At 51.9% G+C, this 24,972-nt stretch overlaps 2 protein-coding genes across 2 annotated transcripts in view; one reads left to right on the top strand and one right to left on the bottom strand.

The window, feature by feature from the left end:
• GABRB3 (gamma-aminobutyric acid type A receptor subunit beta3) overlaps nucleotides 1–24,972 on the bottom strand; it is a 250,313-nt gene that overhangs the window by 201,936 nt on the left and 23,405 nt on the right. The gene's annotated exons all lie outside the window — the stretch shown is intronic.
• Nucleotides 911–24,972, top strand: part of GABRA5 (gamma-aminobutyric acid type A receptor subunit alpha5) — a 58,121-nt gene continuing 34,059 nt past the window's right edge. The window contains exons 1-4 of the mRNA XM_028503677.2: nucleotides 911–1,059; nucleotides 15,854–15,975; nucleotides 18,133–18,200; nucleotides 18,313–18,533. Of these exons, the coding sequence (XP_028359478.1) occupies nucleotides 974–1,059; nucleotides 15,854–15,975; nucleotides 18,133–18,200; nucleotides 18,313–18,533 (497 nt within the window). The 5' untranslated portion in view covers nucleotides 911–973. The remainder of the gene's footprint in view (nucleotides 1,060–15,853; nucleotides 15,976–18,132; nucleotides 18,201–18,312; nucleotides 18,534–24,972) is intronic.

The raw sequence follows: 24,972 nt of genomic DNA, 5'->3' as shown, positions 1-24,972 counted from the left end.
GGTCAGGCGACGAGCCCCAGGACGCGCCCAGGCGACCACCGCAGGGCAGCAAGGCACCGTGCCCTTCTGCATACTAGGGCCTTCGCTTCTGAGGTCCAAGTACCTGTTGTGTGCTTCCCCATTCCGGAGTCGGCCTGGGGTCTCTTTGGGAAAATATTCCCTTTGAACACGAGGCTTTCTGTGGCGTGCGCGCCCCTTTGCGCACACTGAGAAATCTGTGCCTTCACTCGGGTGAGTTGCAGCGCCCAGGGACCGTGCTGCCTGGATTTCGGATGCATTCTCTGGGGGCCCAGCAGGCACCGGAGAGAACTCCCCAAATGCAGTGATAACGTGAAGTTATCGGGCCACGGGGGGGACCGGATGCTGAGAAAGTGCAGGCTTCCCTTGTCAGCTGCTCTGTTCCCGTGATCCTGTAGTCTTGATTCTCAAACGTGTCTTTTCCCCTCTCTCCGCACACTTCCTCTCAGCCCCTTGCAGGACGAGGAGTAGCCCGCTGGCTTTGAACACGCGGCGGAGACCTCGGAAAGGTAAAATGACTCCCCACGTGGATTTGACAGCCAACACTTAGAACTTGGAGCGTTGATCTTAATAATAGGACTGAGGGGTCCTCTTGATAACCCGCTGTAAAGTAAACAAAGTCCTTGAGATGTGGAAAAGGACACTAGGAGAATGATTCTGCGCTGTAAGCAAGAATTAACCTGTACTGTATTTTCTTTCTATGTCCCACGTCCCCGGCAGGGGACAGAGGAGACCCCCCGCGTGGGGCTGTGCCCCGGGGACAGCCAGGGAGCTTTCCTTGTCGCCTGTGTGCCTTAGCAGCAGCAGGACTGGATTCTAGGAAGGGTGACAGAAAAAGCGTCCGTGTTTATGTGCTTTTCCCGTCTGTGTGCCTTGCAGCTGGAAGAGATCGCGTTGGAGAAAGGAAGAGTTTTTCCTCGAGATTCACCTGCTCCAACTATTCTTCTCGTTGGGAATGGACGATGGAATGTTCTCTAGCTTTATCATGATCAGAAACCTCCTTCTCTTTTGTATTTCCATGAACCTGGCCAGTCACTTTGGGTGAGTGATCATTTTTTCCCCTCTTTTTACGGTTTTCGGGGCGTGAGTGCCTTCCGGAAACTTTTCAGGGACAGCCAATCTGCGTCACCGTTGTGGTCCCGCACGCATGGGTTTGTGGTAAATCAGTGAGTCCTCGCCCTACCCCCCACCCCCGTGTCCCCCCTGAGCAAGGCCGCTCCAGGCGTGGGGAGGAAAGGGGCAGACTTTGTTTTAAAAAATGGAGGCAAATGGTTGTGGAGTCAGCCGTGTGTCCTCCTCCTCAGGTTAAAACAAGACTCAGAAGTTCACGGGCATAAAGGGCATTTGTCACTTGTTAGACTCTCGTTTCTACATTTTGGTGCCCCCTTTCCCCGGGTTCCGGTATGGAAAGGAATTTATCTAGAAGGCCAAGCCCATGCTGTATGGCAATAACGAGGACTCGAGGTGCCCTTGGCCTTGAACTGTGGCCATCTGAAGGCAGGTGCAGGCGCCAGGAAGTACACGTGTCTGATGAGCAAGACACACCTGAGAACCTGGCATCACCTGCTCCTTTAAAGCCTTCACCTTGGCCTTTGCTATTGGTGTTCCGATTCTCACCTGTTTTTACCTAACTGGCGATAACCCACGTTCCAGAGAAACACTCTGGCAGGGGGCTGATGCTTCTCCTGTGCCCTCTGCCCCCCCAAATTGCCTTGGCCACCCCACAGCGCCGTAATTTGCAGGGGATGGAGTGTGATTAAAAATCAAACTTCAGGACAAATCTGCCAACCGCTCTTTCTGTGACACCTGGCCCCAGAGGTCCCACAACACACTGTGTGAGTCACGAGTGGTCTGGAGAATGCAGTGGCCGTGGGACAGCTCGTAGGGACACCTGCTCTCTGGCCAATCGGGAGGGCTCTCCTGGGGTCATGATGTCCTGCGTGTCCCCTGGACGTTTTCTGGTGTGGCCTTTCCAGGTCTGTACAGAGGAGGAAGCTGAGGCAGGGAGAGGCTGTGACTGTCCCCTGGTGCTGTGGTGGGTAAATGACAGCACCGGGGCTGTGTGTCTGGCCGACCAGGGGCGTGTCCGTCCCTCCAGCCCTTCCCAGTGTCCCCGTGGGACAGGCGTCAGCTGTTGTTCTTGCCTTGCTGTCGGTCTTGAACGGACACCTCCCCGTCTGTGACTCTCATCCCTTGTCTGTTGAATGGAAGTTGTCCTTTCCTAGGTCTCTCCCGGCTGTTGAATCCCACACACCACGCTGTCCCCAGCATTCTTGTGAATGAACAGTGTGTGTATATGTGAAATCACACCCGATATTCAGAGCTCCAACCTAAGGCATTAGGTAGGCAGTGTGTTGACTGATATACGGCATGTGGTTAGCAATATTTCCGAGGGGACGACTGTGCTAGGGTTGGAAGACTATGTTTTGGTTTATTTTTTCCTCCAAGATTTGGCCAGAAAGATGATTTTGAACTTGCCTTTTAGAGCAACGAAGTTATTATTCTCCTTGGTGGATGCAAGTGTGGAATAGAAAGGTGTGTGCAGATGACATGTAGCCATTAGAAGCAGCAATGCTTTATTTCCTGTTGCACTGGGTGGCTTTCTGAGGTCATCTTCAGAAGAGAGGGACCACTGTCATTTCCGGGAGCCAACTCTGAATGGTGGCTCCGTGCCCTTCGATTTCCCCGGAGAACTGACTGTGGAGACATTTGGGATCCTTTAGATATGAGGTCAATACACTAGTCCGTCCTAAAACAATACCTGCTAACTGCCAAAAACATGTCAGCCACAGAATAGTATACAAAAAGGGAAGTATCCTAATTCCACAGACACAGGCTTCCTTCCTATGTTGGCCAGCCTTCTTTCCCTCACTTTGCTGCATATTTTAATGCAATTGGGATCATACCTCCCCTCCAATTTTGTACTGTATGTTTTTCAGGCCTAATGCTCTCTGAAATATGTGATTTAAAAATGGATGGATATGATTCCAGGGCACGAGTGCCCTACTCATCAGCTACTCTCCTAATCTGGGGCGCTCGCATCGTTTCCCATGGGGCTGTTATAAATTTTCTTACAGTGAACATTTTAAGTATTTGAGATAATTTGTTAGAAGATATTCCTTTAAGTGGAATTTTACATCATGTACTGAGTGGTTTCTTTCTTTTTTTTTTTAAATTGATTTAAGAGAAAGAGAAGGGAAGGGAGAAAGAGACAGAGAAACATTGATTTGTTGTTTCACTTACTGATGCATTCATTCATTGGTCGTTTCTTGTATATGTCCTGACCAGGGATCGAACCTGCAACCTTGGTGAATCTGGATGATGCTCTAACCAACTGAGCTACCCCTCCAAGGCCCTGAGTGTTTTTGACTGTTGCCCCTGTGTGTACGTACAGTTTTCCATGAAGAAGGGTGTCTAGCAAAGCGGGAAGCTGGGTTTCACGCCGTAACCAGCAGGGGACGCTTTTCAACAGCCACAAGAGACATCTTGACATCCGGGAACAAAAGCCCCTATTGATTTCTCGTCTAACGCAAGGCTCCTCTCACTTGCTTATTGCTCCAAATGTGCTTAAGGATAATTCTGTTACACTGCAAAGAAAGTTTCACAGCACTTATTTGACTTCAAATCTTGGCAAAATATTAGCTGTGGCAATACGGAGCATTATCGTTATTTCTGTTTTAGGCGAGTCCCAGGAGGAAACTCATGAGCTCAGCATCATTAGCCTTGTTTTACAACTGGGAAAGGTGACAGGGCCGGACAGTCAGCTGGGGAAGGTCACCAAGCTAGACAGCAGGTGGAGGGAGGGTAAGGAGGGCCACAGGAAACCAGCTGGGGCCAGAAGAGGCCCATGCTGGCTTTTGTGGACATTCAGTGTTGTAGACAGGGTCCTTGACAAGAGTGTGGATTTGGTGATCAGAAAATGTGTGGCTGTTGCCCTGGCCGGGTGGCTCAGTTGGTTGGAGCATCGTCCCATACACCGAAAGGTTGCAGGTTCGATCCCCGGTCTGGGTGCATACAGGTGGCAAGCAACTGATGTTACTCTCTCTCTCTCTCACCTCTCTCTCTCTCTCTGCACCCCCCTTCCTTTCTCTCTAAAAGCAGTGAAAAAAGAAATATCCTCAGGTGAGGATACAAAAGAACATGTCTAAATGTGCTGAGTAGAATATATCTGGTGGTTATAGAAGATTGATTAATGAGCACTGGCTTTGAAAACACATGACTAGTCTTTCTTCTTCTCCCGTACGATTTCTAAATTTGATCACCACTAGCTCGTGTTCAATAGCTTTTATGATTCTCCCCTTAGTTTGACGTTATGTAACAGAACATGAGTCAAATGTGTAGCTGAACAGAGAGGCCTTCTGTGACAGGCGGCTTGTTACAGTGTCACGTTTGGAGGCATGCATGGTGTCACTGAGGCATTATGGTTATTTTAATGAGCCCAGGAGTCAAAAATACACAGCACAGAAAAACTAGCACAGACACACTTTTTGAATCAAGGTAATGCCAAAATCCATAATATCACATATTAATGGGAATTCACTTATCCTCATTGGGAAAATCACACTTTATCAGACTCAGTCAGCTGGTGATAACTGTAAGATAAATACATTGGAAGATCACCAACTCATTAATAAGCTCAAATGTGATTTCCTTTATTGAATTGTATTGAACATATTTTAGAGGTTTCTCTATTGGAAAAGAAAAAATGCATTAGCACTTGACAGCATGGGAACTGCGATTCAAATAGACTTTGGTAAACACAATTCTTTGTTTTGGTTTTATTTTTAAATGAAATGGATTGGGGTGACATTGGGCCATGGAATCACATAGATTTCAAGTGTCCATTTCAATGGCACATGATCTGTATGTTGCGCTGTGTCCACCGCCTGAAGTCCCATCTCCCTCCGTCACCAGGTGTTTCACCGCCTTTCGCCTTTACCACCCCACTTCTCTTCGGTCACTACCACCCTGTTGCCTGTGTCTATGAGCTTTTGTTTGTTTGATTGTCTTTTCTGTTCATGCGTTGCTTTCAGTTTTGCATCCCACCTCTGAATGAAATCACATGATTGGCAACTGCAAGCAGATTCTTGCAAAAGTAGCTTAGGAACGCGAACAGATAAGGCTGCCCTTCTGCCCCCAGGAGTGTGCGAACCAGGACCTTTGATTCTCGCGAGAGCTGCTTCGTGCGCATGCCCAGTCGGCGCTCTCTGTACCACTGCGCGAGACTCACTCTGCGATGCGCCAGGCCTCGGGGTGGCTTTTCCAATGGGACGTTCTCACTTGTGAGCCCCAGGTGGCGCTCTGCCTGCACGGTGGCTGCGGGCTTTCGAGGCCCGGGACAGATGGTCGTGGCAACAATCATAAATACACACGGAAATGCCACCAGAGCGGTCAGGTGAATGCGCTCTGTGACGCACACACGGGTGACAGGACATCTGAGTGGGGCAGGCATGGGCCAGAGATCAGAAGGGTAGTCAGGTGGCTGGGACTCCGCTACAGGGTTAAATAATGCCCAGCACCATTTTTCATCCTCGTCTGACGACATTTTTTCATTGCTTGTAGAGAGAGAGGAAGGAAGAGAGAGAGAGAGAAACATAGATGTGAGAGAGAAACATCTATCAGTTGCCTCCCATATGCGCCCCAACTGGGGATCAAACCTGCAACCTACAAATGTGCCCTGACAGGGGATCAAACCCACAACCTTTTGGTACATGGAATGACGCTCCAACCAACTGATCCACCTGGCCAGAGCCAGCACTTCTTAAATTTATTTTATTTTTAAAAAGATTTTATTTTTAAACAGAGGGAAAAGGAGGGAGGGAGAGAGGGAGAAAAACATCAATGTGCAGTTGCCTCTCACGCGCCCCCTACTGGGGACCTGGCCCGCAAGCCAGGCACGTGCCCTGACTGAGAATCGAACCTGGGACACTTTGATTTGCAGGCTGGTGCCCAATCCACTGAGCCACACCAGCCAGGGCCCAGCACTTTTTTGAAAGGTACCCACGGGAAATATTTCCCAATTGCACTCTCTGTAAAGGAAACTTTTAGCACGTGCATCACTCCCACAGGCCGTGAGCGAAGCAAAGCTTAGGACACCAGGCCAGCCCCAACCCAACCGCCCCATCTGACAATCAGCTTCCCTGTGAGTCACTGGCTCCATTCAAGGGGAGAAAGAGAATGTGGGCTTTGGGTTTCTACAAGGTGCAATTACATAATGTGCATATTCTAATTAGTGCGCGATTTCAGAGGGAAATTATTAGAATCAAAAGAGAAGAAATCTTACCCTGGAACTCTTGTGGTAGAGCAATAATCATCTGTGTTGATATGTTCTAGCTCCACTTCCAGCCTGTATTTTCAAGGAGTGTGTGATTCAGCCCGGGCCAGGTGGCTCATATTGTCCTGTACATCGGAGGGTCATGGGTTCGATTCCCGGTCAGGGCTCATACCTGGGTTATGGTTTCAATCCCCTGTTGGGGTGTGTACAGAAGGCAACAGGTTCTGTCTGTTTGTCTCTCTCTCTCTCTCTCTCCCCCTCTCTTTTTACACCCCAATCTTCCTCTCTAAACGCCGTGAAAAAATATCCTCAGGTGAGAATAAAAAAAAATGTACGACTTAATTTTCAGTAGACCGTCCCTTTGTAGGTGAAAACAGTTCAGGCTTAAAGTGCTCAGAAGTGTGCCTAAGTCCGACTGTCAGAAAGTGGCTGAATCAGGGTCCAGGCTAGAGCTGTGCACTGCAAGACCCTCTCCAGAATGTTCTAACAGTCAAGGTGCAGTGAAAATGGAAAGAACAGAGCAAAACCTAAACGTTGGCAACAAAAGAGTATTCTCGTGGAACTCAAATAACACACCACTCTAAAAACTGCAGCTGGAATAACAGAACAGAGAACGAGTACTAGGTAATCTGATGTGATAGAGAAGGGACCCTATAATAGACAAAGGGCACCCTGGCCCGGTGGCTCAGTTGGTTGGAGCATCATCCCATACACCAAAAAGTTGTGGGTTCGATTCCCAGTCAGGGCACACGCCTAGTTTTTGGGTTCAATCCCCTGTCGAGGAGCATATGGGAGGCAACCGATCGATGTTTCTCTCTCACACCAATGTCTCTCTCTCTCTCCCCCACCCCCTCCCCAGCCTCCTCTCTATTGCAAATCAATAAACATATCCTCAGGTGAGGATTAAAAAACAAGAAGAAAACGGAAGATACGCTATGAAGTAGGCTTTTGCATTTCACTGACCATTCTGTTTTCAGTTGTATTTATTTAACAGTGCATTTCAGAACCAAAAGGCAAACCTCTTAACAAATGAAGGCTGGGATCACTTTATTTTTAGTCTTCACAACAACAAAAAATTGGGCCATCACCCGACAGGCGACGTGGTTTCCGTCGCAGGAGCCCAGGCAGCTATTTGGAGACAGCGTCAGGTACCATGTGGACAGAGGGTGGTCAGGCCGCTCTGATCCCTGTCGCCGCACCGGCTGTGTGGCATCAAAAGAATAATTTCACCTGCCTGTAATTTGGCTCCCCAGCCTCCGAGTCGAGTTAATCACAGCCCTACGTCAGGGGCTGATGTGAAGGATGAATTGCCGAACGCACAAGACATGCTGACTCAAGGCCGGGGTTGGGGGGAGGGGAGGGGCGCTACGTGCAGGCTGGCTGTCCTGGGTGCTGCCACTAGACCTGGGGGCCAGCCCTGCGCTGGTGCCGTGAGTGGTCCCCAAAGCCACCACCCAGCGCATGCGCACAGTACAGTCCCTAACCACCTTAAGGCACCTGTGGAGTCTCTCCAGCCATGTCACCCAGCAGGTTCACAGCCACAGGCCCTGGGGACAAGGTGTGGATACCCCAGGGACACTGCTGTCACACCGGTGTCTACCGAGCCCTTACTCTGTGCCAGGCAGTGTGACAGGTGCCAATATCCGAGGCAGAGGGGGAGCCCACCTCCAAGCCATTCTTTTTTTTTTAGAGATTTATTTATTTTTAAAGAGAGAGGGGAAGGGAGGGAAAGAAACATCAATGTGTGGTTGCCTCTTGAGTGCCCCCTACTGGGAATCTGGCCCACAACCCAGGCATGTGCCCTGACTGGGAATCAAACCGGAGATCCTTTGGTTCACAGGCCCGTGCTCAATCCACTGAGCTACATAAGCTAGGGCTAGGCTGTGCATTCCCCTAGGCCCTAGGTATGCACTAGGTGCTCTGAGGAGAAGGAGCAGGAGTTATCAAGGGTGCTGGGGACAGGCTGCTGCCGGTGTCTACTGGGAGAGACGACGTAAACCAAGCTATTCATGCAGGCTGACAGGGGGGTGGAGCAGCAAATGCATGGCCGTGTCTAGCAGGTGTCTTAGGGACGACAAGGGGGCCAGTGGGGGGAGGAGGGGGTTGATAAGAGGCATCAAAGGAGGGGCAGCGGGGGAGGGGACAGGGCAGATCACAAAGCCCCTTGTGGGCCCTGCTGGGTTGTATCTGGAAGAACAGTTGACCGTCATTTTGAGGGTCATCCAGTCATGGCCACCCAGTGGTGTTAAGTGGAGGTGAAATGGGATCCCGTGGAGGTGTGTCAGTGATATGACAGAGACTTGGGTGCGCCCTCTGGCGGCGGAGGTAGGAATAGGATAGTTTAGGGCGCAGGGGTGGTGCCGAAGTGGAAGCGGAGGACAATGAAGGGGTGAGTGCAGTGACCCGGGGGAGGGGCTACTGCCCCCGGCTAGGTGGCTGGATGGCTGGTTGTGAGCATGAATGAAAGACAAGAGTCAAGGCCGTGCCCCGCCCCCCAGGTATTTGATCTACAAACCTGATGGGTTTAATGATCTGTGAATAAGCTGGAGGAGACTGCAGAAGAGGTTGGAGGGAATGCCAGGAGCACGGTCTCGGCCAAGGTTAGCCCTGTGAGATGCCTCTGGGACATCCAGGTGGGGAGGCCTGGGGGGCTACTGGGCGTGGAGGGGCTGGAAACGTGAACTGGGGGGGCCTTCCATGTATGGGAGACACTGAAAGCCACTGGATCCGATGCCATCCTTTGGAGACTGAGTGTGGACCCCACAGAGGTCCATGGACAGTGCCCTGGGACATCCCAGTGGTCAAGGTCGAGAAGGCTGTCTTTCTTTACAGGAGGCTCCGGCAGACATCACTTGGCAAATGAAATACTTTTATTCGTTGGGATCTCTATCATATTATTAGGGATTATAATACTAACAGCTAAATCAGTAAAGTTATGTTGGAAGAAAATCCTTGCAGTTCCTCAAAAAGAAAGAGAGCCCTTTTCAATATTTTGTTTTTAGAGGGGAACGGAGAAAGACAGGAAGGGAAACATCGATTGGTTGCCTCCCTTTCACACCCTGACTGAGGATCGAACCCACAACGTAGGTATGTACCCTGACCAGGGATCGAACTTGCAACCTGTTGGTGTACGGGATGTACCAACCCACTGAGCCACCTGGCCAGGACTGCATATTTCTTTATGGTTTGACGGGTGCCGTCTCTATGGTGGCACGTCACTTTTGTCACCAATGCTCTTACATGCCCCCTGCAAGTGTCATCATTTCCTTTCTGGGGGACACTGCTCACAACATCCTTCCACGCCCTATCCTGGGGCTTGAGACCCGGTCTTCCTGCCTGAGCACCCCAGCTGCCACTGCTGTTCTCCGACCCTGGACAAAGGTCGCTCTGCCTTTGGGGTGCGGCAGTGTCTGGAGTCTGCAGAGATTCCTACATGAGCCATGGTCTCTTGCAAACCCTCTGTGATTCAGGGGTGTCCAACCCACCACCCGTGGGCTGAATACGGCTCAGGATGGCTATCAGTGTGTCCCAACACAAAATCGTGAATTTACTTAAAACATGATGAGATTTTTGTGTGTGTGATTATGTGTTGCATTGTATTGAATGTGTGGCTAAAGACAACTCTGTTCTTCTCGTGTGGCCCAGAGACGCCAAAAGGTTGCACACCCCTGCTAGGACACAATCATGTCCTCGCAACCGGGGGTGTCACCTTTGTCATCATAGCATCCCCGGTACTCACTGCAGTGCAATACCCGGTACCCGGGAGACCCCCAAGAAGATGCAGTTCCTGAGCCCCTCGGACGTCACGGAGCAGAGAGCTCACTGAGGGTCACTCTGGGGCTTCGCTCTGGTTCCGGCTCAGACCCTCCACCCTGGTGGCCCCTGAGGGTCACTGGGGGACCTTAAAGAAACATTGGTGCCCGCCCCTCCTGGATCAGTATCGCAGAGGCTCTGGGGCCTGTACGCAGGAAGAGGCTAATGCGAAAGTCTCGGAGCCCAGCTTCTTGCAGACTGAAGACCACAGAGGGAGGTCTTAATTTGCATAATTGCAAGAACATACCCTCTCTGAAGATGTCCCTGTTTCCTTTTCTTAAACACCGCGCTGGCGACATAAACCCATTCACGGACAAGATTTCACAGGCCGCCGCTTCCTTCCACCCCTTGAGGAATTCCTGAGGAGCGCAGGACCCCAAGGCTGGCCAGCGGCCGCCGCGGAGCACTTCGGGATGCCACCACATCTCTGGGAACAGCGTCCCACCGCGCCCCACCCCTGCACTTCGTACAGCCCCCACCGCCCTTCCTCAGCCTGGAGTGGGGAGCTCAGTGGTGTTAGTTTCCAAACTAAAATCACGGCCAACAGTTCAAGTTCAGAGACCGAGTCCCTGTGTGTTTGGGATGGACCAACATGCGGGTAAGGAGGTATGGAGGAGGGTGAGGATGCCCGCTTCCATGTTGGGTGGTGGCTTCTGCATTTTCCTTAAGATGTCTTCTCTGGAACGTCAATACAGGTGCCCGCCTCCCCCGCCCCCCCCCCCGCCCCGACCCCGCACCCCCATTGCCTCCGCAGACCCCCAGCGGGTGCCTGAAATGCAGGTAGTACCGAACTGTAGTCAACTTTGTCAGCTCTGTTGAAAATGTGGCTGCAGCAGCTTTTCATCAGCAGACACAGCCCCTCCAGGAATGTTCTGTTTCTCAGTCAACACCTGTCCCCACATCTGTGCAGCCCTGGCTTAGTGGGTGCCCCCCCTCGGGGGACGCCTGGCTGAGGTCTTCACTCGGACTCACTGCTGACATGAGAAACCTGCCGGGAGCAGGACGGTGGCTTCGTGCGTGTCCCCCTCCCACAAAGGACGCGCCTGCTCGGTCCCCACCGAGTGCTCAGCGCTGCGGCTGCAGCTTCTGCCCTCTGGAGCGCGGCAGCCGCCCTGGTGCCATTTTTTTTCTGCTTCTCCATCTCATGGATAGAAGGTTCCTTCTTACCCTAGGTCTTAGCCACCGCAGGAGGGGGGTTCCCTCTCCTTATTGGGCTGAGACGTTGTGCCTTTCACTTCAAGGGAGCCTTTGATGGCTTCCGTTTGGCGTTTCCGAACTGCACTTTGGGACCACCGTGAGTGAAGTCAGGGTGGCTCCGTGATGCCACACTGGTCCATCTGCTAAGTGAGCCTCAGGTGGGGAGAGCAACAGCGTGGATGTGGGGACAGAGGGATGATGCACGTCCCGGACTGGGAGGAGCGGCGGGCCACAGGAGTTCGTCGTGTGACTCAGAAGAGCGTGCGGGTTAAGACTTCTGACTTGTTTACTTCTGGAATTTTCCATTCAACATTTCTGGAACCTGGCTGACCATGGGACGGTGAAACTGCGAAGGGGGGACCACTGTAACCTGAAAATGTCGCACCTGCTCGGGTTCTGTAGACAACGCACGCCAAATCTGAGGAAACAAGTTTAGGTTTTTCAGGCTGCCTGGTGCATCTACCCTAATACTGAGGGCCAACTCACCCATGTTCAAGGATGTCTATTATGTCTCAGGCTATTGTCAGTCATAGCAGCCCTAGTCTTGGCGTGCGAGAACCGACTCCCCCAAAGAGATGAGCCCTCAGCGTGTCCTTGAAGCTTTGCAGGTGGGGCCTCACCAGGGCCCCGAGGCTCCGCTTTGACACAGTGGAACCCAGAGGATGGCCTGTTCACAGGGACGAAGGCAGCCCAGTCTCCGCCCGGGAGGCCTCTGCGTGTGACCGCTCAGTGTTTTTGTGTCATTTTGCCCGTGAAGTGGGTGCAACCAGCCCACGGGGAATGGAGGGAGCTGCAGCTGCGCTCTGCCGAGAGGCGGCCCTTAGAGACCCAGTCACTGGGCAGAGGCACAGGTGGGCGCACCGACCACCTGCCTGGGAGGTGGTCCAGGGTGGGCGCATCCTTTGCCTCTGTGACGCCGGAGGGACCTCCCTCTCCACAGCAGTGACCTGGTGTCACAGCCACATGCTGCGGCTGCGTCGTTTTCGAGGGGATCTAGGAACCGAGGGGCTCCGCCCCAAAGAACATTTTCAGGAACGTGTTATTTTTTTATTTTTATTGTTGACATTATTGCAGAGGTCCCCCTTTGCCTCCTACCCCGGCCATCCCCACACTGTTGTTTGTGGCCATGGGTCATGCGTATACATTCTGTGGCTGACCCTTCCCCTTCTTTCATTCAGCACCCCTCCCCCCTCCCCTCTGACAGCTGTCCATCTGTCCCATGTGTCCACGGTTCTGGTTCTATTGTGTCCATTAGTCTATCTTGTTTACCACATTCCGCATGAGCGAGATCACGTGGCGTTGGTCTTTCTCTGACCGGCTTATCGCACTCAGCATAATGCTCTCCAGGTCCATCCCTGCTGTCGCAAAAGGTAAGGGCTCCCTCTTCGGGAATGTTGTTGAGACCGTGGTTCCTCGTGCCCAGGTCCCGTCCTCAGTAAATAGACAAGACGTCATCACTGCAGATTCCCACCACGGCCTCCATCTCAAAAGGGTCCACAGTCACAACAGGTGAGGCAGATGCTGAAATTCCTCCTACAAAAGTGTAATTATGCAGCCCTGGCTGGTATAGCTCAGTGGATTGAGCACAGGCTGCAAACCAAAGCATCCCAGGTTCGATTCCCAGTCAGGGCACATGCCTGGGTTGCGGGCCACAGCCCCCAGCAACCGCACATTGATGTTTCTCTCTCTCTCTCTTTCTCCCTCCCTTCCCTCTCTAAAAATAAATAAATAAAATCTTTAAAAAATTGTAATTATGCATAAACAGATGTAGATATATATTTGAACTCTTTTCTTTTACATTTTTACAAGAAGAGGAAGGTGGTTTGAAATGTATAGGCATCGCGTCCTGTTCCACGGCTGGGCGCGATGATTCAGGGGATCGTGAAATGGATTCGGAGCCAGGTGGAGTGGTTTTGTGTGAACCTGTGTGGGTGGCCACCAGAAGCAGTGCCCCTGGGGACCATGAAATGACCACCCTGTGCCCAGGACACGTCAATTGGTCAATGATATAGTTAAGTCTTTACCTCTGAACAGTGGGGCTGTGCAGAGCTGATGTAATCCAAGAATGTTTTCACAGCAGGTAATGGAATAGCTTTGAAAAGTGTACTTGAAACATTGAGAGATGCCTTTTCTTTTTTTCTGAATCATAGTGATGTTTACATTTAAAAATATTTTATTTTTCCTTATTTATTTTTTAAAAGATTATATTTATTTATTTTTTAGAGAGGGGAAGGGAGAGAGAAAGAGAGGGAGAGAAACATCAATTTGTGGTTGTTTCTCATACGCCCCCTACCGGGGATCTGGCTTGCAGCCCAGGCAAGTGCCCTGACTGGGAATCGAACCGGCGACCCTTTGGTTTGCAGGCCAGCACTCAGTCCACTGAGCCACACCAGCCAGGGTATCATTTCTTCAATGTGTATTTTTTTTATCGAGATACACTCCATATAGAATACTGTGTATGTTTAAGATGTACGATATTGTAATTTGATTACCACCGTCATGTTAGCGAACACTGCCGTCACGTGATGAGGTCGCCGTCTCTTGTTTTGTGGTGAGGACATGTGAGACCTATTTATTCCCTTGGCAGCTTCAAAGTCCGTAACACCATTTGCTGAATGCCCACCACTACGTTCTATATGAATCCTCCAGAACTTTTTCCTCCTCGACATCTCCCACTGCCCCTGCCCCAGCCCTCCATACCCCCCTTTCGGCAACCTCTGTGTGTACAAGTCTGGCTTTTTTTCAGAATTCACACATAAGTGATGTGCTTCTTCTGCTGGTGCAGACGCTCCGGCCTCTATTCTAAGTGACAGGGCCAGCGAGGACTGTCCAAAAACAAGCCAGGGTGACATCGCCCAGAATTGAATGACCCAACGGGGAGGAGTTATGCACACCCTGAGGAGAGGATGAGGAGGCCGCACTGAGTGTAACCAATAGTGACCCAGCCGGGCAATCGCAGGGTGTCACCGTCCCTCTCTTTCACGAATCCGCAGGATGGCGGCCAGGCCCTTCGCCCTGGCGCTAGGGCTGCGAGGCTGCGAGGCTGCGGGTGTCCCCATGCTAATGGATGTCAGAGGACAGGGAATGCAATCGCTTTCAAAGCTGAGGCACAGAGGGCTCCGCGCTCACGGGGCAGAGTTTCAGCCTGCGAGAGCTCCGCCCTAATGGGGATGTGAAACCGAGAGCCGAGGGCCGCCGGGCCGCTGGTTCACGAGGGAGCAGGGTGGGGCCGTAAAGAATCGATCTGTTTCTTCGCGATGGGTGGAAGGGACCGGTTTCCGAGAACTGGGTGGGGCGGGCGCACATCCACTTCCCCCAGCCTCCGTCCTGGAGGCTCCGGCTTAGCTCTCAGCCAGTTCACGGAGAAAATGTAGGGTAAGCAGAGCGGGGAGGAGCCCAGGGCCAGGCCTTCTGGAAGGTTCCACAGTTCACCTGCTCTTCTCCCAAACGCCAAGGGCGCTGACTCCTTGGGGCTCACAGCTGGCTTTGCGCGGGGTGCGTTCCCCCCACTGACCCCCCGACAGCAAGCCCCGCAATGGTGCAGGGCATCTGGCAGGTCAGAGGGAGGCTGCCAGGACCTGAGGTGGGTTCGGTGATGTCTCCGCGTGTGGCTGTCTTCCTGATTGGACTTCCTCTCTCTCCGAGTCCCTTCCTCAGTCTGTGCAGATCTGCCCAGGGCAGCTCCCGCCCGCTCAGCTTGTGGGGCCTCCCTGGGTGGAGCTGGACAATCCCAGACTGTTCTTGTTTCTGGAAGGTTCGGCCACTCTTGTTAGGGTCTTATTGCAGGACCAACACATTGGGTCCCACAGAACCCTGTGCCTTCCTTCAAGTGTTGGATTGCAGGTGACTGGCCTTCACTGTTTGTGACCCTTGGGTCACAGCTGTGGCTGGAGCTGCAGGTGCTGGCAGTGGGTGTGGGGACCCAGAGCGATGCCAGGCTCCTAGTTAGGGGGGTGGGGAAAGGAGGGCACACTAGTCTTCTCTTTGAACTAACCCAGGGTTTGTAAAGGTGCACACCACGCCCCTTCGCCAATGCAGGTAACTCTGTCACAATTGGAAGACAGACGATGTTTCTGAATCAGGGAGGGGTGGGTTTGCGCATCACGTCTGGTTGACAGATGGCCAGCCCAGAGCATGATGCTCTCTGAATGCTCAACAATGAAAACTTATCACCATAAAAACAGTACCTTGATGCAAGAGACCATTCTCTCCCTCCCTCCAGCCCCGCTCACCATATCACTCCCCGGTTTCTCTAGCTTGAGATTTTGTAAGAAATAATTAATGCAACTTTAGCCCTGGCTGGTGTAGCTCATTGGATTGAGCAGTGGCCTGCGAACCAAAGGGTCACCAGTTCGATTCCCAGTCAGGGCACATGCCTGGGTTGGGGGCCGGGTCCCCAGTAGGGGGCGGGTGAGAGGCAACCACACATTGGTGTTTCTCTCCCTCTCTTTCTCCCTCCTTTCCTCTCTGTCTAAAAATAAATAAAGTAAATCTTTTGAAAAAAGAAATAATTCATGCACGTTTGAAATCTTCTGTTTCTCTGCTCAAAAGCTTTTCCCAGATGCCGACCAGTGCCGTGAAGGATGAGACCAACGACAACATCACCATCTTCACCAGGATCCTGGACGGGCTCCTGGACGGCTATGACAACCGGCTGCGGCCAGGGCTCGGAGGTGCGTGTCCCCCCTTGGCCGGGCCCCATGGGACTGCCGTGAGTCAGAGGAGGCCCTGCCAACGCCCGTGGCCAAGGCTCCTGCCTCCCTGAGTGCCATGGTCACGATGCAGGAGGCTGGGGGTCACGGTCCCTGCAAGTGCCCCTCCCCCCAGATCATCCTGATGTGCTTTCGGGTTCACTGAAGGAGGAACCAGTTCCTAGGTGTTATGACAGCTGAGCTCACCCCAGGCTGAGAGACATTTGGTAATTGATTTGAGACAGAGAGAGAGAAACATCAATTTGTCGTTCCACTTATTGATGCATTCATTGGTTGATTCTTGTATGTGCTGTGACCGGGAATCAAACCGGAAACCTTGGCATATTAGGATAATGTTCCACCCCACTGAGCTACCCAGCCAGGACTATATTATGGCCCCAGGGAAAATATTAAACATGATATAGAAATGTGTAAACACAATGGCATTGAACAGTGGCTTTCGCTATTTAATGTCACATTTAATTTTTTCACTAGGGCCATAATCATAGCACGTACTTGGACCCTATGGCAGCTGACAATGATAAACAAATAGCAGAATGTGTTCTGGGGGCCTAATCGGCACAGCTTAACTTTGTGCTGAGCGGTTTCTAGGCACATGCAATGCCCTTGGCTCAGCCGATTGACACATGGTGCATTTGAACTTGCTCCACTAGGTGAGTTAGAGATCCCGCCCCCAGCAACCACATTCTCCAAGGAAAGGCTTAGCTCTCCATTATTTGCGTTTTTAGCAGGGAGGTTCACTTAAAGCACGAATTGCCATTCTCTGCGTTTGGGGAAAAGGCCAGTCCACACGGGCTGCTGGGCACCGGCTTACTTCTCCCTCTGAGTCACCGCATATCCCTGTGTCTCTGTGTCCTGCAGCCCCTGTCCCTCGGAACACAGCCCCAGGGACCCAGGCCTATGGGGACGCATCGAGCCCCCCCAGCACGGGTTCCAGTCCTGAGAGGCCGGACCCCGCAGAACCAGAGCCAAAGACTGGCCTGCAGGGCCCGCACCTCAGTGGGGAGGCAGGCCCTGAAAACACACAGCATCACGCCAACACGGGCACACATACAAACACACACCACGTGCATGTATGATTCCCACAAGCCAGGCGGGGGCTGGCAGAGGAAAGCCCTCTGGAGCCCTGACTGGGTGACGACCCCACACAGCCGCTGGGCTCAGGCAGGGTGGGCTGCACTGCTCCCCGGTTGGGGTCCTGGTTCCTCGTCACAGGGGGCCACCGGCTCCCGACCTTCCCAGTGGGCACGCATCTGCCTCCTCTATTATGAGCAGCTCTTATGGCTTCGTGAATTTTCCATCATTGTGATTGAAAGAGTAGTTTCCCGTGACAGCAATTTCTAACCATTCAAAATGCCCCCAAGGCGGAGCGGGTCTTCCCATCCTCCTTCCCGGAGCTGTCGGCTCCGCGGGCCGTGCTGGGCACGGTTCTCAGACATCTTTGCCCCAACGCCTGGGGTGTGGCTTTACAGGAGATTCCTCCCAGTCTGCTCCCCACAAAGTTGGATTGTCTAACTTAAAACAAACAGACAAAACTCTGGCTGGCGTAGCTCAGTGGATTTAGCGCGGGCTGCGAACCAAAGAATCGCAGGTTCGATTCCCAGTCAGGGCACATGCCTGGGCTGCAGGCCATGACCCCCCGCAACCGCACATTGATGTTTCTCTCTCTCTCTCTTTCTGCCTCCCTTCCTTCTCTAAAAATAAATAAATAAAATCTTTAAAAAAAAACCAAACAGACAAAAAAAAATACAGCAGTTTATGGGAGAGCAGGGTAGTGCATGGTGAGGTTGGGAGTATTTTCCCGGCTTACCGAGGAAGAAGCAGAGCTCAGATGTGATGAAAAGCTTTTGAGGCCCCGCAGCCGGGACCCAGCGCGCCCTGTGCACAGTGACGCCGGTGCAGCTTTCCAGAAACCACGGGCCCTTCATCACTCACAGATGGAGCAGCACGGTGGCACTCGGTGTGCGCCAAGACCTCCAGACTTAGCAAACACCCTGTGAAAGCCCTCCGGTGGCCGAGTGTGAAGTCAGTCTCTAGACTGAAGACGTGGTGGGGGGTCCCACCCCCTACTGCTCGGGGCCGGCTGGGCACCCAGGAGGGAACCTGTGTCTCTTTCAGAGCGCGTCACGCAGGTGAGGACGGACATCTACGTCACCAGCTTCGGCCCAGTGTCCGACACGGAGATGGTAGGTCCCCTGGGCTGCGTGCCACGAGATTTTCCCAAATAAACCCAAAGACCTGGGGAAGGCCCCCCCGCCCCCCGCTTCAACCTCACCTGCTTGCCTCCCTTTGCGCTAGGAATACACCATCGACGTGTTTTTCCGGCAAAGCTGGAAAGACGAGCGCCTGCGCTTCCAGGGCCCGATGCAGCGCCTGCCGCTCAACAACCTTCTGGCCAGCAAGATCTGGACGCCCGACACGTTCTTCCACAACGGGAAGAAGTCCATCGCGCACAACATGACGACGCCCAACAAGCTGCTGCGCCTGGAGGACGACGGCACCCTGCTCTACACCATGCGGTGCGCACCGCGCGCGCGCAGGCTGGGCAGTGGGGCGCAGCGCGGGTGGCGGTGAGGTGGTGAGGTCGTGAAGGGGGCTGCGGGGGCGCAGCGCAGGGGACTCAGGGGGCCCAGTAAGGGGCTGCGCAGGGGTGGGCGGGGCTGTGAGGGTCAGTGCGGGACCCGGGCGCTGTGCGCAGCAGACACAGCTCCCGTTCCACCCAAGGATCCTGCATTCTGCTGGGTTGGAGGATTGGGTGAGTGTGCGCGCGTGTGTGTGTTGAGTATTTTTTACCGTTTGGGTTTGAGGATTGCCCTGTGTGTGCGTGTGTGTGTGTTGGCTGTTTCTTTTTACCCTTTGACCCGCCTGTACTAATAATAATGCTCATGACTATTACTTCACTGGCTGTTCTGGTTCACAGCTTCCGTCGTCCATGCTTGTTTTCTCTGGTTCAAGACCCAGAGCATCTTGCAAATACTGACCCCAAATCGTGCCAGTTGGGGAACATTTATTTTATAAACATGTCATTGAAAAAAATCAAGGAGGGTGCTTTGGGGGTCTCCTGAAAGTTTAAGAGCCTATACTTTGATGGTAGCCCTATGGTGAGGTTGAAGTTTAGTGTTTCGCATTTAAATTGATCATCAGTCACTTTTTAATTCTGCATTATTCATAGCATTGGGGGCAAATTGATAAGTTGACCTTTGAGAAAGGCTCCATTACAGCCTTTTAGTTTCCATGGTGGGCCTAGGCCAATGTCAAAAAAGATTTTTAAAGAAAAAAAATTTAAAAGTGCTAAAGCCAAGTTTTCTTTTAAGCCCACGCACTTGCGTTGATGTGGTTGGAACGCCTCTCCCCGCCTCCTAATGCTTCCCAGCACGTTTCATACGTAGAAGAGGTACCGTAGCGTCGATGCCGCCGTCCCCACAGACGTACTGACGCTTTGACACCTGTCCCAAACCTGTTTGATGCCAGGACTCGGTTGCTCTTCTGACAACCCGATAAGTATTCTGATCGATGAGCCTGTGACTCCCTCGTGGTGTTCCATTCCCCATTCTTTCCGATCCCTGACCTTGGCCTTGGCCGCCATTCACCCGCAGACGTAGGTAGACCTGAGCTGTGAACGTCGCCTCAGTGCTGGCACAGTGGGAAAGCCGCTGTCTATGGTGAGGACTGGATTTCAGTCCTCGGTCCTCGTTCCGTTCCCTGCAGGGAACCGGAGTGCGCTTTGTTCAGCCCCGAGAGTGAGGTCGGCTGTGGAGATGATGAGTCCAGCTCTCAGAGGCAGCAGAGGGGTCCACGCAGGGTTGGGACGGATGGCAGACCCTATCGTTTGGGGCTTTGCGTTCTGCCCGCAGGATCAAGATGAGCCCAGTCCCCTTGCATTTAGACCTGGGCCCTGTCCACGAGGGATGGTAGTTGGGTGCGTTGTGTAAGACACCCGGATGTTTTCATCTGACTCATTGCTACTTGGGCAGGGCGGTGAGGTATGACCAATGTTTATATTTTTTATTTTTTAAAAGATTTTATTTATTTATTTATTTGGGGGGAGGGAGAAAGAGAGGGAGATAAGCATCCATGTGTGGCTGCCTCTCATGCGCCCCCTACTGGGGACCTGGCCAGCAGCCCAGGCATGTGCCCTGACTGGGAATCGAACCGGTGACCCTTTGATTCCCAGCTGGGCGCTTAATCCACTGAGCTGCACCAGCCAGGGCTGGGCCATTGTTTAGAAGAGGAAGGGATGCCAAGGAGCGTCTCCCTCAGGGTCTGTGTCCCAGACACCGTCGCAAACAGAATCCCTCAGCCTCAGCCAGCCCGGCCAGCTAGTTGACCCCACTCCCCTTAACCAGCAAAGAGAGCAGGGCTCAGATGTCTGCCTACGGCCACACAGCTAGCGAGGGGGCAGCAGGAATCGCAGCTCAGCGCTGGGAGGCACCCTGGTTTAACCCACCACAGTCGAGAACCTCAGGGACACAGCACTCATAGATGCATAGTGAGTGGCCTTCTTGTCCCTGTCAAGTGTCACGCCAGGAAGAGGGTGGTGACAACCAGAGCAACCTGTCAGCAGTAATTGGTCCTTGTTGGTGTCAAGGAAATATGCTAATGGGGGCCAAGGCAATGCTGGCTTCTGTGTGCAGAGTGGGGATGGTGCCACTGGAAAGCGTTGTGCATTCTGATGCGGTAGAAAGTTACAGCTCTGGTTCCCTAGCATGTTCACCCATGGATTTAGCGAAGATGGCGATTGGCAACAGAATTACTGGTGAGAGGAGAGGTCACGTGGCAAGCAGCGTGCAATGCCCTGAGCTCTAGCCCTTCCTTTTTTAAAATGTTTGTTTTTATTAATTTTAGAGAGAGCAAAAAAGAGGGAAAAAGCATCAATTTGTTGTTCCACTCATCGATGCACTCATTGGTTGATTCTTGCAGTGCACTGACGGGGGATCGAACCCACAACCTTGGCCTATCGGAGCAATGGTCTAACCACCTGAGCTACCCCACCCGGGCCACCAATTGTTGTTTTTTTTCAGGCTAGAACTTTCAGTCGTCATCACGTAGCCGACAGTGTCAGTTCCACTCCCCTGGAGCCCGGGCGGCCGCATGTCTCCAGGGATGTGCCAAACCCGGTGACTCATTTTCCTTTGGGACCAGGAGGGCTGGGGGGCAGCCCCCTCACCCTGTGGAGATGCTGCTCCGTGTCCCTGCACAGCAAGGGCCCCCTGAGGGCGCACGCCTGGGTCTCGGAGCAGGAGAGCAAGTCTCTCTCAGTGTCTTGGACAGGAAACCAAATCCGGCGAGAAAGAACTTTCTAGAAGGCGAGCTCTGTCAGGCCCACCCCCTGCACCGCACGCTCTGCATTGTTGCTTTGGCGCAAGAGGTATCCCCTCTGCGGTTTTTATTTAGAAAAAAGCGTGTTTCTATGACTTCTTACGCTCCATTTAGACTTTGCTCATCGTGAGTGGAAAACAGGGCTTTGAACTGACTGAAGTTCAAGTCCGGACTCTATCATTTGGTCGCCAGGAGTCCTTGGTCACTTTGATTCAATTTCTTAGAGCCACATTTTGTTGTTGCTATTTTTGCCATTGTGTGTGTGTGTTTTTTTTAACTGTTTTCCAATGCCATTTAGCTGCAGGGTCTGAAGGGAGAGTTCTCATGTGGAAAGTTGATAGTATATAGCGTATTCTCTGAGTGGCCCACTGGGGGGCCAGATCATAGGAACAATTTGCACAGATTGGCTGACAGCAATGCTTTACATTCAGGGGCCCGGTAACTTTCTCTTCTTCTTTCTTCTTTTTCTTTTTTCTTTCTTTCTTCTTTCCTTCCTTCTCCTTCATTCCTTCCTTCCTTCTTCTTCCTTCTTCCTTCCTTCCTCTTCCTTCCTCTCCCCCTCTCCTTGTCTCCTCTCTCTCTCTCTCTCTCTCTCTCTTTCTTTCCCCTTCCTTCCTTCCTTCCCTTCCCTTTCCTTTCCTTTCTTTCTTTTCTTCTTTATTGTTGCTCAAGTACAGTTTTCTGTCTTTTACTCCCACCCCAGCCCTCCCCATCTCCCTCCCATTTCCACCCCCCCCCCTCGGTTTTTGTCCATGTGTCCTTTATACTTGTTCCTGTAAACCCTTCCCCTTTTCCCCTGAAATAGGTAACTTTCTTGAAGGAAATTATATATATATTATACATGTTTGATTTGGGGGTGATCTATTTGATATAAATTATACATATGTAACTAGAAGTTTTAAACTAGTATGTGTGGGTGAGTATATATACATATAAACAACTATATCTTTATCTGTATCTATATTTATCTCTATTCATGCACACACTAGCATCTAGTTCAAAATGACACCAACAGATATATTGGCTAAGTATTGCCATTTGAAAGGTCATATTTATTTTAATGACAAGAATCAAAATATTTAACTTCTTAATATTTTTAATTGTTGAGATGATTGTAAGATGGGTAAAACACGGAAAATCACCGAGTATGAAATACAGCTATGATGACAACACGCCAGAGAGAGTCAGTGCTGATGGCCTGGTGTGTTTCCTTACACGTGTTTGTGCATAGGCACACATGTGTACTGACAGTACACATGTGCATGAGAGTGTCCGCACCTGCTGTCCTGTAGTTGCGTGGTCCCATTCTCCAAAAACTGTTCTGTAACCAGCTTTATAATGGAATGCGTGTTCAAACCTTCCCCCTGTCATTCAACACTGGCCCAGGCTTCTGTGAGCCCTCCCCCGCCATCACGTGACTGGGTGCACGTCATTTCCACTTATTTCCCTCTGTGAGAAACAACAGTGTCATTCAAGCACAAAATTATGTCTTTGGATAAAGTCCAGGCATCGGCCAATGAGGCTTTCAAGGCGTCTTCGCAAATTGTTTTCTGGAAGAACAGTAACAATTTCACTCCCACGAAGGGAGAGGACAGATGGTCTGTTACTTCCTCCCTGGCGCTGGAGTACGGGAGTCAAAAGGAAGTATCAGCCTGTTTTGCTCTGTGAGACGTGATTAGCAAGCCATCTATTAGAAAAAAAGCGTGTGTAACACTTTCTCCTCCCCAGGGTTTCTAGTAGCGTCAGCTTTCTGCTTTCCCTCTGGGGAAAAGCGTCTCACAAAGCATCCGGAGCCCTGACTTGGCTGACAATGTCCTTTCTTCCTAAATGACAGGACAGGACCTGTCACACCCCACCACCTCCTCACTCCTTGAAAACTCGCACTTCTCCAAGACATCGTCCTGAACTGTCCTGCCCTCTGTCCCCTGCTGTGACCCTGACCCAGCTCTGCGTCCCGGGGTCTGGCTCAGAGCACTTGCTACGCTGCATTTAGTTTCACTTGAGCATCTTTGGGAAGGGACCGTGTGTTGGTCAGGTGGGATTCTGGGTAATTAATTCCCTAGGGCTGATGGAATCCCCTCAGCTCCCGGGCTGGCCCTAAGAAGGAGCTAACTGCAGGTTCGTGGATGAATGAATGAGAATGGAATGAATGCGACAGCCTCTTCTTAACCATGGCCACCTCTCTGCTCAGACCTTTGTTTGAGGGCCTGAGAAGGAACACCTCGAATATGTTTCCTTCCCTATGTACTCAGTGCTTAGGTTCCTGTGAGGCTTATAAAGAGTCAAGGTTATGTTTAGCTAACAAACTGTACGTGCAGGAGACAAGTGAGGGCATTTTAATACAGACTTCTTGCCTATTTGGTTTGAAAAAAAAAAGACTAGAGTTATCTTGGGCCAATTTAATCTAGTCAGCCTGGGTTTTTGGACTATTGGACACACAACCTCAGCCTAGGCTCATGGGCCATCCACAACATGTTTTTGCTACCTTTATTTAAAAAACATTTTTTTAATCCTCACCCAAAGACAGTTTTTCATTGCTGTCAAGGAGAGAGAGAAACATTGATGTGAGAGAGAAGCATCGATTGGTTGCCTCTCATATGTACCTGGACCAGGGATTGAACCTACGACCTAGGTACATGCCCTGACTGGGGATCGAACCTACAACCTTTTGGTTACAGCATGACTCTCCAACCCACTGAGACACCCGGCCAGGGCATGTTCGTGTTATCTTGGCTCCTTACTCACACAGGCTATCGGACACTCTGGGTCCTGGTGAGAAGGACACAGGCTCCTCAGCTTCCCTGTACAGGTGGGGACCTTCTTGGAAAGGAGCCACCTGCATGCTAAGGGCCACATGTCCCAAAAGGTTCCCAGGAATCTCCGGCAACCTCCCTCAGAAGTGAGGCTAGGAGACTGTGGATGGAGCCCCAGGCAGCTGCTGGCTAGGGTCTCAGCCCCAAGCCCCAACCTCAGAGATAAATAAGGTGCAGGCCCTCAGCGACGCCAGATGGGAAGAACCACTTCAGCTGGCCCACTAAGAATGTTTCAAAAGCATCCAAGGCTGTTATGGTGTGCCAGATGCTTTAGAAAGATAAACTCATCTCGTCCTCAAAACACCCCAAGGATGCGGTACCCTTATTTTCCCTGTTCATAGATAAGGCAGATGAAGCAAGAGAAAATGAATACACAGGAGGGTGTCCATCGATAAAGCCCAAACGCCCAAGCACAGCTGCCCACACCTATTGCAACGTGATGGTCTCAGAAACCATCTGCAGGAAGCTGAGCTGTGCCTTCCGCCGGCGTCGGTGGACCTAGTGTCCACCAGGTGGCGCCATGACCGCTTACATTTAGGGAAACCAGGCTAGCGATCCGGAGTGGCTGTTTCTGTCTCAGGCCCAAAGCACTGGTCGCTTGAAACATTTCCAGGGACAGTACAGTGTCAGCGTTTCTGGAGTGTTCCATAGGGATGTGGTGGGCATGTCTGCCACCCCCTGAGGTTGCTCACAGCCAGGCAGTCTCTCCTCAGCCCCCACCCTCCCCAGCACGAGGCTGCACCTTCCACCACCAAGCCCCTGGGCCGCGGAGAGCTGGCTCAGGGCTGTCTCCACATGCTGGAATCGCCATCTCACGCCCTGCACG

This window comes from Phyllostomus discolor, chromosome 12 (assembly GCF_004126475.2).
Source record: "Phyllostomus discolor isolate MPI-MPIP mPhyDis1 chromosome 12, mPhyDis1.pri.v3, whole genome shotgun sequence".
Lineage (NCBI taxonomy): Eukaryota > Metazoa > Chordata > Mammalia > Chiroptera > Phyllostomidae > Phyllostomus > Phyllostomus discolor.
Note: the sequence above shows the minus strand (reverse complement) of the source record. Positions and strands in the feature narration are given on the sequence as shown.